Raw genomic sequence first — 12,616 nt, 5'->3', positions numbered from 1 at the left:
TTGTGCATTTTCAACTAAAAACTTCTTCTTTTAACTGACTGGGTAGTCAGCTGTTAGCTGCTAAGCAACACATTTAAGCAACTTGTGGCACAAAGTTGACGTGTGGAGTTTGAGCTGAACTTTCTGAGGGCATTTTGACAGTATTTGTGGTTGTTATGTATTATACGTTGTGAGACTGAGGAGACTATCAGAGATGATTCATCTCCAGACTTTCACTTTATGACTATATAAAGAGTAGCCAGAGTTCAGTGCAGGTTTCTTTATAAACCTGCAGAGAGAGAGAGTTGTTTTTGTGGAGATGCATGCTGGTGCTAACCTCATCAACACAGAGCAGCCTGCTTTACGCTTTAGGCGTGTTAATAAAAGGAACTATGCTGCCATCTTATGGCGACAACTGCACTTCCGCTCCGTCACCACCTGAACTTTCCCAGGATCTCCGCGAGATCTGAACGCATCACAGTGTCAAACGACCAACACACTTGGACTCCTCACGCGGATGTGACGTAGCTTAAATCGCCAATAGTTTATTTATTTATTCATTTTTAAGGTTGTGCGCAGACAGAAAAAGAGAGGTAAGTGAACAAAAGGGATTTTGTGAACAAGTAAATTTTATGACCTCTGGGTGGCGCTGTAGTTATTCTCCACAGCGACAAAACCTTCACCTTTAGGCGATAGCCACAAGGTTTGGTTTTGTGTCAGCTCCTTGAGATTTCCCTTAAACAGTCCCCTCCTTGTCTATTTTGCTTCTGACAAAGAAGAAGAAAAAAGACTGTTACTGTTGCTCAGTTTTTTGTTTTTTTTTACTATAAAGAACTGTTAAACTTTAATAAACAGATTCCAACAAACAACATACACTGTGCTGCAAGCCAGAAACTGCTTCTTGGCCCAGTTTAATGCATCGTTTTCCTAACGTGCAGTAGGTGTTATCCATTGTCCAAAATCAATATTCATCTGGTTTTAAACGGCAGTTTGCACATGGAGATCAGGCCTGAGTCTGCAGGCTAAATCTTTTGAGATGCTTTTATGTAAAACTATCCGCAGACAACTGGGACAGACAGACCTGAAGAAATAATGGAGGGTGGACGCGGTGGGGAGTAGTCAGTCGTGCAGCCCTTACTCATTGGTTGCCTCAGACACGGTAGCTCTCCCTCTCACTCTCTCATAAATGCGCTCCCACCGCCGACCGTAGCAGATAATCACAGGCCACTGTGAGAAGGACACACCTTGCGCTGATTTTGCCACGGTATACACGGGGATGCGTTTTGATTCACGAAAGGGTGTCATCAGTCCAAGATTTGAGTCGTGCTTTACAGCCTGTCGCGCAATCGCCTAGGTCGCGATTTTTGCGATATTCTTTTTTTTTTCGCATAGGTTAGTGGGCTGCTGTCCTCCATTTCCAAGATGACTGGAGTTTTTGAGAACTTAAATACTGATATGCATTCGAACCAGATTACCTCAAGCAATTACCACAGCTTGCACAAATCGCAGGAGTCCCCGACTCTGCCGGTTTCCACGGCGACGGACAGCAGCTATTACAACGGCCAGCAGCCTGGGCACTGTGCCGGGTCACCGTTTGGACAACTAGGCACTTACCAGTACCACAGCAGCGCCACGAGTTCTGTGCCATATAACGCAAAGTCATACGACCTCGGTTTCAACACATCGTATGGTACATACGGTTCTTATGGCTCCAACTCATCGCCAACTCCCGCAGACACAGGTAGGCGAGCTCTCAAGTTCGTTTTAGAGCATTTTGCATGTATTCAGTGGCTTTGTCTTTGACCAAAACGCACTGCAGAACATGTCTGAGTTAATTTGTATGCACAGTATTTGACAAAAATATTATTATCTAACTAAAATGTATTGATGCTTTATTTTTCTTGTATGAATATGTAACACGATAAACTGTGTTATTTATTTCCAAAGAAAGATCCTACAGATCCACAAAGTGGCCTGTTTTGGCTTTTTGTATTTTTTTAGTAGGGCCTTATAAATATACATAATTTAATCAAATCAGGTTAAGGTATTTCGGGTACACAAATCTGACAAACCTAAACTGACAACAGTGCAAATACACCTAGCAGTTCTGCAACACTGAAAAATGCCCAAACCCTTCGTGCCTAACGTGAATTGCATTTGAATGTTCCCTCAGAGAAAGATGAGAGCGAGCCAGAAATCCGGATGGTTAATGGAAAACCAAAGAAGGTCAGGAAACCTCGAACCATTTACTCCAGCTTCCAACTGGCTGCACTTCAACGGAGGTTTCAAAAGACTCAGTATTTGGCTCTACCAGAACGGGCCGAGCTGGCAGCGTCGCTGGGCCTTACGCAAACACAGGTGGGTAGTCTGCATCTGTGGGCTCATGCGCTGTCAAATATCCACTGCATGTCTCAGTGTGAAAACAAATTAAAACTGACAAAGATGGGATTTAAGGGGGAAATATCGCTTATAATCGATTTTAAGCTTAAATTAGTTTCTTTCTTTCTTTTTTTCTCAGGTTAAAATCTGGTTCCAAAACCGCCGCTCGAAGTTCAAGAAGCTGTGGAAAAGTGGAGAAATCCCCCCAGAACAACATGTTGCTTCCAGTGAATCTCCCCCGTGCACGTCTCCACCAACTACCGCCTGGGACTTTCCACAGACTCAAAGAATGAACAATGTCAGCTCTAGTTTACCTCAGAGCAGCAGCCCTCCAAACACGACTGCGCCTTCGTCGTTTTTGGCAAACTACTCCTGGTACTCAACTACGAACTCTGCCACGCATCTGCAGCCTCCTCTGGTTCAGCATCACCACAACTCCGCCATAAGCGCTGGGACGATATTCTGAAATGTAAAAGAGAGAGAGAGCGAGAGAACGAGAAAACGTCGGGTGTAAATCGGACAATACTGGTGAATAAAGAGAAAATAAAATGCCATTACCTTCATTTTGCAGACCTCGTGCGTGCACCATACGAACTTTACGCGCAGCATCTAGGAGATTTCATGGAACCAGACAGGTTTATGGACCTTGCCAGTTTTCGTGCTTACAAATGGTAGACTCAGATTTCTACAGTTATTTTTGTATTTATTTATTTTGTTTATGTGAGGGATGAATGAACCACTATTACCCAAAGCAATCACAGCCTGGGCGCGAGCCCATATACTTTTACTCGGACGTCACTTTTTCTTCTTCTTTCTTTTGTTTTTTTTTCTTCTTCTTTTTTATGTGTGTTGCCATCCCTGAAAAAAAATAAAATAAAATAAAACATGAATCGCAGGACAACCTGTCACAAATGTAGCACAAGTTAACTGTATGGTGCCTTTTTTGCAATATGACCTCATTTTTGTTGTGCGATCAAAACAAAACCAGCTTACCTTTACCCATTCCTCACGTAGTCCGGGGGGATAAGTGTTCCGATCCACGTTTGTAAATATTTTACAACAGCTTTTTTTCATAGCCCACCTCGCTTTGACTTAATTTTATTTTTTATTTTTTTGTCTTTTTCTGGCTCTTCATCCATTAACCACCGTGAGCTACTGATTGCCCCCCCACCCCACCCCTGACTTGTATCAACACTAAATTGTATTTTTTTTTTGTTCTGGTCTTATTTATTTTAGCAGTGTTTCATATATGGCCAGATTTTATTTAAATAAAATGTTTTCTGTGCATTTGCATCCGAGTTTGTATGTGTGTATAAATACATTCTATGTTCACTAAAGCTGGATTTACCTTCTCAAAAAAAAGTAAATAAATAAAAATAAATCATTTTAGAAAAAGAAGGCATGTTGATGCATTAAGATGTATTTATTATTATTTATTTAATTAATTAATTAATTAAATTGTTTGCCTATTTTTTTTATTAAATGGGTTTAAAAATAAATACATAAAAAATCTTAGGAAATAATTTGTTGTAAAAATGTAGCCTGTGGTTACATGAAGGTCTTGTGGTGCTATATCACGAGCGTGGACAAGCCTCAGGGGGACTCCTGAGTTGTCTCGGTTGAAATTTACTTCTGACTGCCGCCAGCAGCTGCTTATCCGAACCGAGGCTCGGGCAGGCAGGCAAGCAGAGACAGAGGCCCGGGGGGCGCACGCCGAGCTTAGAGCGACAACATCAACAACACGCCTTGGCATGCGAAAGGAGAAGACGAGGGTGGGTATGAATGAGCACAAGCTCGTCAGACTCTGTGGAGTCACAGAGCCGCTTTCCAGACGTTTTATGAACTCAGCCTAACAAGAGAAAAAGAGACAGGAACTCGAGAGCCAAGACAGCCTGCAGCTACAACATCATGGAAACATTTCTCACGCCTCACAAGCGAGGTCTCTGATCTTCGAAGACGAGCCGCTTGACCCACATTATTTGGCTGCATGTAGGGCCTGTGGGCTACATAGAAAACACAGGCACACGTCCAAAAAAACAATTTATTGGAGCCATGCAGGAAACCCTGTTTTATTATAGATTTAATTTAGAAAATGTTTATTAGAGATGTTTTGACTCCAACAGACAGGTAGAGCGGGGCTCGTATTATTTAAACATGGCTCCCACACACAGACTGCATAAAGATAGTGATATACGATGCATGGTCCCACACGCTTCTCTTCAAAAGACCACAGGCCATAAAGTGGGATCGCTTCCTTGTACATAATTAAGACTGCAGCTTGTCAGCGGTTGCTGTATCTGCATGATGAAGCCCCCCACCAACCAACCCCACCACCCCCATAGGGCTGACAGTATCAGACACATGCAGCCCCCCTATGTATATACGTCTAAATAATCTGTTTAAATCAGTGTTGCAAATAGTGTACAAGCGTGCATCGTGCACTTAAAAAATGCTCCTAATAACACATTTTGCTTGCTTTAATTTATTGTTTGCGTCATAAAATAAAATAAAGGGGGGGGGGGGATTTCTGGGTGCTTTCTGTTGCTCCCTGTGATTTCATTCATGGATTAGAGCTGCTGTGGTTTATACTTTTTGCATTTCTCTGGGCAACTTGTAAATGCCATACCCCCCTATCCTAATTTATACCCTGATCTGTAATTTCATCCACATTTGCTCTGGTTTGAGCATTCTGGCTTTCAAATCTGAAAGCCTGCAATTACTATATAATTCTTCGCAATTTTAGATGTCCTAATATGGGGTGTAATTTTTACACAAGACAATTTCCCGCTATTTCAAGCATCAACATTGTCAAAGTTGTATGTACATAATAAATGGGAATATCAATGCATAGTTTTTAGCCTAACATCTTGACTCGACGGTAATTATATCCGTGTGGAGCCTACGCAGAATTAGCCTGAATTGCATGGTAACTGCTGCTTTAAATTTTAAAAAATTACTCATAATTTCCCCCAAAGATTACCAAGATCTCGAGTGCACAATGTCATCAGCGTAATGAGGAGTAAACATTTATGCTAATAATCTACATTTTTTTCCCCATCAGCTATAAAGAGGGGAAATAAAGCAGACATTTTCAGTCATATTCTGAACTCTGCTGCTATAGCTTAGACCGACACATGGGACACATTTTGTGGGATTTAAGCGCTCGTCTTGTGTCTGTGCTGAAGGACTGCTGCTGCTTCTTGCTGGTGGTGCTGATCTGCCTCCATGCTGATATCTGAAAATCCAGAGAGGGCAAACTTGTCTCTTCAATTTCAAGCTGAAAGGTGTGTACCACATGTTTATTTCTTACATTTTAGGGGCTTCGCCGAGTGCGCAATGAGGCTCGATTTATCCATTTCTTTCATTGCGCACAGCCTTTATTAATTTGTATTCTCATCCGTGAATGATGCTGATTCTTTGATGCCGTTTCAAAGACTAGATCCTCAAGAAGCAGGAGGGGTAAAGAAAAATATATTACACGTGTACTATTTTATCCTCCAACTTCAGTGTTAAAAGTGCAACCGAGGAGCTTCTTTTAGCTGAAATCTCCCATGGCTTAGAAAGCCGCTCACATGGAGAGAAGATGCAAGGAAGAGGAGACAGAGAAGTTCTTCTTTATAGTCGCTGCACTCGTTACTCTTACATTGTGCTTTGCTAATTTTGAAGCCTCTTCGCATTGACAACTCGGTGATGTACACCTGCAAGCAATTTGTCAGTCTTATACATAGGCTAAGTCTAAAGGGAACGGTGACGAAATGGCACCTCACCTATTTCACTTTTTTTTCCCTCCTATTGCAGCAGAAAATGTCTTTCAGAGCGCTATCTCTTTTGTCAACGCAGAAAGATCCTCGGTGCGAAAAAAAATTGCTCATAATTACCTCAGAGATAGGAAACTGCATTAGAATAAATAAGGGCGAAATTACTGTAATTATGCTGGGTTTGATGGGCTCAGCTCGTATAATCAAGGGGAGAATACAGCGAAATAACACTGACCCTCTTGGATGTGCAGCTGCGCCTTTTCTAAGGCTAGGTAGGCAGATTTATGTTCACTGCAGCAGCAGCATCTCTGCTTTCCTAATGGTATCGAAATATACGAAGCCCTGTTGTAAATGTGAGGCTGCACACAAAGAGCTCTACATGTTTAAGATTTGTATTAGAATAACAAAGGAGACAGCATCGAAGCAAAGCATGCCATAAAAAACAAGGCTACTACTCACGCTTACTAGTTTAAAGTGTTCTACAATAATAATAATAATAATAATAATAATAATAATAATAATAATAATATGCTTGTGGTGGTTACTTTTTTGGATGTTGGCTTGAGTCAGGTTTAAACGGACTTCGCAGATGCCAAAAAAATAATATTTTTAGGCCGAATTTGCTATTATAATAACATTTATTTATTCATGGAGCTGTGACAGCTGCAAGAGCGAGCACATCCGAGCATCAAAAAAATTGTTCTTTTTTTGTTTTGTTTTTCGATATATTTTTTTTCTTTGCAGGCACATACAGAACTCTATATTTTGTAATATATTTTTACAGTTCTTTATTTTATTTTATTTTTTAATTTATGTTATTATTTATTTTTATTTCTTACTTTAATTTAATATTAATTATTCAAATCATTATTTACTTAATTACTTATATTGTTTACTTTGATTTTTCCCCAATGCATGCAAGTGTTATTTGAGTTTCTATGAATATGGCTAAAATCCAACTATAATAAATGAATTTGTTTCCTATATCACCACCGAAATGCGCGCGAAAAACAGATCTCGTTCTTCTTTTTAAAATATTATCAATATTTATTTCATTTTTTCCCATGTAGATGGCTATTTCTAACCACAGCCTTCGGCCGTGTTAAACAAACAAGAAGGCCTTTGAACTTTTCACTCTCACTGATCTCCATCTGATCCGCCCTGTGCCAGACTTTTTTTTTCTTGTTGCAGCACCTGCCTCTTGAGCAATTATTCACTTAACACACTCAATTGATCTCTCTCATGACGAAAAAGTGAAAAAGTGAGGATCGTTAAAGAGTAGAACAGAAAGGAGGTTATCTTTAAGAAAGGGCTGAAAGGCGATTTTGATGAATGACACAGCAGCGGTGGTTAAATCAGAGTATACATATATATATGTGGTATACATATATCTATATGTATACTCTGATATATAAATTCACGCTTTACACTGCAGAGACTAGGTCTCGTAACAACGCTATCTTGATGCATTTTTACATGCGAGGCCAGATTTCTAATTCTGAGCTTGACTCCAGAGGTCTGACAACATCTGCAGCCAGCGAGCAGCAGCACAAACACATGTAGGCTAAACGCTAGACATGACCATAAATCTAAACGAGGACCCTTTTGCAGTTAATTCAAACGCGCTCACATGGTGTCTGCTACAATAGCCAACATGATACTCCTTTGTGTCAGCTCGCATTAAACCTGCACCACGCTGAAGCCTTTCTTTTCAGGGGCGAGGGTGGGTAGAGGAGGATGGAGGGGTGGTGGTGATGGCGGTATGGTGGAGGAGGAGGTGGGGTGAATCAGACACCGTTCTTGACATAATTTAAATCATATTTTACTGCTTTTGAAACTTTGCACATTATGTACATAAACTTCAGAAACAGATAAATAAATTAAGGTGATCAATACAAAACTAAATATTTCCTATGTTGACTAAACACATTTCGACGAGTAAGCTACACAAAGCCTAAACCCTGTTTCACAGCGTATCCAGTATACAGCACAAAAAAAGGAACAGAAAAAAAGAAAATTATGTACAAAATACAGTGACAAATGAGCTGCTCACCCTCAGGACAATTTTTTTTTCTAAAGCAGCAAATCGTCAGGCCTTTTACATTTTTCACATAACATCGGGGCACGGCATAGAAAAGCTTTGCTTGCGTTAGTGCAGCATTAACAACACAGTGTTGTCATTTCAAACACGCTTACAAACTGAACACAGACTGACCTCAAACAGAAAAAACTAGCCCGAATAATTTAACTTAAATAACAAACACGTAGAAACAACATAGTAGCATCTCGAGGCTCTGCGCACAGCAGCCTGTGTTCTGCGGTTGAATGCGCTGTGAGTGGAGCGGCTTGATGGCTACCGCTGGAATTTATCGTTAATTATTTGGTTAGAGAAACTCTGCTGTGGCCTAAGTGGCCTTTTTAACTGTCGATGAATGCAAATTTATTTTTAAGGCCGTCATCACCTTGGGCCCCGACAACCTGGCGTAAACAAACACGTGTTTTCTAATAAACATGTAGCCTACAGCTCAACAACAAAAGTGTTCACACAAATATGAGTTTGAAAACAAACAGAAACCGACATTTTGAAATAAAATAAAATAACCAAAAGCAGCCAAAAAAAAACCCCAAATGATCCTTTTGTCTGCGATTTCCGCTGTCAGGGACGGTCACGGACTGGTTGCCCTCTGGCGCATTGTGCGCCTTTTCACTCTGTCTGACCTCTTCTCTTCTTCTGTATCTCTGCTCGCCGTCTTCGGTATGAGGAGGCCTCTGTGTCAGCTGGCGGGATGCGGCAGCAAACTCCGGGATTCTTGTTGTTTGTTGTGCATTATCAATGCTGAGCCGCGCTCAGCGGCTGCTGGGCCTTTCACCATCCTGATGCTGAGCTCTCTGCTCACATGAGCTGTGACTGTTGCATAGACTCTTGGTGTGTGGTTGGGTACCATGAGGTGTAGCTGGGAATGTAAGATCCGGTCGTGCCCATTGACGTCTTCACGGTGGTCGGCGAGCTCCAGACAGGTGCCACCGAGGGAGAACCACTGGAAAGTCCACGGCCGGTGGCCAAAGCGTTGCTGTCGATCGTACCACCGCCTTGCTTCATCAGCTTCTTGAATTTGGATCTTTTATTCTGAAACCAAATTTTTACCTGCAGATATTTTTTTTTTAAAAGAGACATTAATATATACATACATATATATATATATAACCATTTTACGCGGTTTTACGCACGTGAAAAAGTGAAAAGCAAAACATGATAATAAAAAATAGAAATTATCTTTATCAATCAACAACACTAAATAAATTGTAGCCTATAATAGTAATAATAATAATAATAATAGTAATAATAATGTATGCTGTGAGAGATAAAAACATTTAAAAATGTGCAGAAATGCGTCGTTGGCGCAGCTGCACAGTGAAGCTATGTGTGTGCGGATCACACTCGCCTGTGTCTGAGTGAGACCCAGCGACGCTGCGAGTTCAGCTCTCTCCGGTAGCGCCAAATACTGAGTCTGTTGAAATCTCCTGTTCAGGGCTTGAAGTTGTAAACTCGAATATATAGTCCTTGGTTTTCTAATCTTTTTCCCTTTGCCGTTGAAGCGCACCTCTCCGCCTTCCACCACTGTGTTTTTCTCTGTTTCTGGCGCTGGCAGAGACACAGAAGAAAGCAAAGAAGAAGAAGAAGAAGAAGCAGAAGGGAAGAAAAATGAGGAGACAGTTGTAGCAAAGAGTGCTGCACAGCAATGAATACTCCAGCGCAAGTTTTACAGGCTGTACTTTAGGTATAATTACCCTTAATTGCATACATTGTTTATAGCCTTACGCAATAAATAATTACCAAGCCTAATTCCACATCTGGGTCGTCTTTTTTGCCTACACCGTCTAGTGGAAAGCCGTACCAGCACAGAAAGTTGATATTTAGGATCCAGAGCACTCCGTGGCACACTTACCCGCATCCTCTAATCGTGTCTGCGTGAGTCCCGAGCTGTTTTGGTAAGTCTGTACTGTGCTGAGATATGGACTGGTGGAATGGCTGCCGACGGAGTTTACGTATGGATAACCCAAGGATCTGGGGAACGACGAGGCTGGACTGTAGCTGTCGTGCTGTGTGTGACCTGCAGAATGTAAACAGTGCATGGGATAGTGTCCGTGAGACATGGAGGAAGGCGACATTTGTTGACTCGGGGGTCCAAACTCCATGAAAACGGTTTTTCCTGAGGCAGGGCTATTAAGACTTTCTGGAATCGTAGTCATTGTCATCTCTTCTGGCGGTTCCCCTTGTCTCGCTTTTGTTGTTTTCCTTCTATGATCTCAGTGAAGGACGGATCCCAATTTAAGCCGAACAGATTTTTTCTCTTTCCATTCATAAGAAAATGTAGTTTGTGCCCGTGAAAAGTCCTAGGAATGATGCTGTGGACCAAGACAAACTCGCTCAAAGGTTTGAATCTCGGACTCATGAATATTCATCAAGACTGTCGCTGATTGGTCCACTCTCTCCAAGAGGGAAGCCGATTGGTGACGCTGGGGCTAGGTCCGAAGAACCTGATAAAGTCAAGGAAAACCGCAAAACCTCAGATTTCCTCCTGACATGTCAAGATTCACCATAATAACATGATTATTATTTGTAGTAGTGATACTGCTACTGCAAAAAAAAAAAAAAAAAGGCCAGTAAACTTAAATATGCGGCTGCTCTTTCTGCATTAAAGCCTTTTTTCTTAAAATGATGATCACAGCTCCCAATGCTCCATCAGGAGTGAACGCGTATTAGCATAACACTAGCGTTCAATTTTCATAAGTAGGCCTGTAATTAGTCATGTATTTAACACTTAGTGCAACTTGAGGTCTCACCTGGCAGCAGAGGGACTGAAACAGCAAAGTCTGCAATGATGTGAAATGAGAAGCTTCTCTGTCTGAGGCCTGATGATGACAACAATAATACCAACTTAAAAAAAACACACAGCATCACAGCAAATGTAGCAGAGCAATCCCTTTAAATTAAACCCGGGGATACTGCTTGTAATTTAAACTACAGTTTCCAAATTTAGTCTTGCAAATTTAGGCAAACTTGAGGTTTTATTTTTGCGCATCTCTTTTTTTTTTTTTTTGCCTGTTTTATAGGCCGGATGGACACGTTTTCTAGTCGCATTTAAATGCTTTCCAAACATCTTTACGCACCCTTTTTGCCGCAGTCAATTTACTGATCACAGTTTAGTTAAACACCGCCACCTTTGATTATTATGAATCTAAGTGAGGATGGGGTGCGGCCAGCCTCCCACAGCCTAACAAGAATAATTGTCGTTTGATTTAATTGAACTTACTACTGAAAAGACTGGAGGCAATTTCCCTCAGCGGCAGATTTAGAACAAAATTCAAATTGGTACAGGAGCTGCAATTTAAAATATAGATACACATACATATCTGTTCACTTACTCAATTTTTTTTAAGTCATGAAAAAAAAGCAAATAAATCCGCATCATCCGGGGTCAGGGAGCCTCCGCGGGATGCACTTGAAAGAAGAAGAAAGTATCCAGCAGCAGCAGCAGCTCTTCATTTTATTAGGCTTCATTTGCAGGCTGCTTCTCTTCTGGTGTCTGCGCAGAGCAGAAACACAGCCTGGCTGCTCCATCCGTAGTCCCTCCATCTCCACCTGAATAACAAATTAAAGGCAGTTAAATTCCGTCACTGTGATTATCAGTATAATTACATAATTGAACTCATAGCAGAACTAGCAAGTTGCAAAATGTGTTATCAAAATGCAGGCGCTGACATCACGGCGCGTGTGCCACAGTGTGCCAGGCGGCTGCGGATGCCTGAATTTAAAGATTTCTGTGAAATATTAGGCTATAACGAAAGCTGGTCCCTTGTCCCCCCTAAAATAGGCCAATTTGAAGTGATTTCTCTGGAATTACTTTCGAAAAATGCTTCAAGATTTCCTCTATCAACAACGACAATGATAATGGTAGTACAACCAATAATTATCATCTTCCAGAACAGAGGACAGATTTTTATGGGTACTTGGTGGGTGCGACTGATAACTGTCATTATTTTCCCACGATTATAGTATCTACAGACAGCTGTGAAGCAAAACCATTAACAGAATAGAGGCAGAATTTGCAGAAAAATGTAAAATAACACCCGAGGAGTCCTACTAATAATAGCAATAATAATGAGAGATTTTTATGTCATTTGGAGGCGAGGAGACAAACATCCTGCATAAATTATATTCATCCCATTGATCCTTCTTGCAGAATCAAACATTTACAAACTTAATTTGACAACTATTTATTTCCTATTTAAGGGGGAATTTCTCTCTCTCTCTCTCTCTCTTTTTCAAGCCATCCTCGGTGTGGCTCGGACGAGGCAGGCGCGGTGATAATATTACCGCTTTCATTAATAATTTGACTCCTGCGCACGCCGGCAGGAGGGCAGCGCAGGCCACAGCGGTCCTTCCTGCAGCGGGGCAGCAGGGCTCTAACTAGCCACACTAAAAATAAAGTCCTCCA

General features: G+C 41.3%; 2 protein-coding genes across 3 annotated transcripts; one reads left to right on the top strand and one right to left on the bottom strand.

The window, feature by feature from the left end:
• The first annotated feature begins 1,398 nt into the window (after positions 1-1,398).
• dlx2a (distal-less homeobox 2a) lies at positions 1,399-2,824 on the top strand. The gene is made up of 3 exons (XM_063499182.1): positions 1,399-1,720; positions 2,153-2,337; positions 2,498-2,824. Exons 1-3 carry the CDS (start codon positions 1,402-1,404, stop codon positions 2,822-2,824), a joined length of 831 nt encoding a protein of 276 aa, XP_063355252.1. The 5' UTR covers positions 1,399-1,401.
• Positions 2,825-9,009: 6,185 nt separating this feature from the next.
• dlx1a (distal-less homeobox 1a) lies at positions 9,010-10,373 on the bottom strand. Of its 2 annotated transcripts, XM_063499295.1 has the most exons (3): positions 10,064-10,373; positions 9,560-9,759; positions 9,010-9,261 (listed from the first exon to the last, which is right to left on the bottom strand). In XM_063499295.1, exons 1-3 carry the CDS (start codon positions 10,371-10,373, stop codon positions 9,010-9,012), a joined length of 762 nt encoding a protein of 253 aa, XP_063355365.1. The 2 variants fall into 2 exon arrangements, with proteins under 2 accessions (XP_063355365.1, XP_063355366.1); XM_063499296.1 differs by lacking the exon at positions 9,560-9,759 and having other exon boundaries at positions 9,239-9,261.
• Positions 10,374-12,616: the final 2,243 nt, after the last annotated feature.

The sequence above is a fragment of the Pelmatolapia mariae genome, linkage group LG16_19, assembly GCF_036321145.2.
Source record: "Pelmatolapia mariae isolate MD_Pm_ZW linkage group LG16_19, Pm_UMD_F_2, whole genome shotgun sequence".
Taxonomy (NCBI): domain Eukaryota; kingdom Metazoa; phylum Chordata; class Actinopteri; order Cichliformes; family Cichlidae; genus Pelmatolapia; species Pelmatolapia mariae.
Note: the sequence above shows the minus strand (reverse complement) of the source record. Positions and strands in the feature narration are given on the sequence as shown.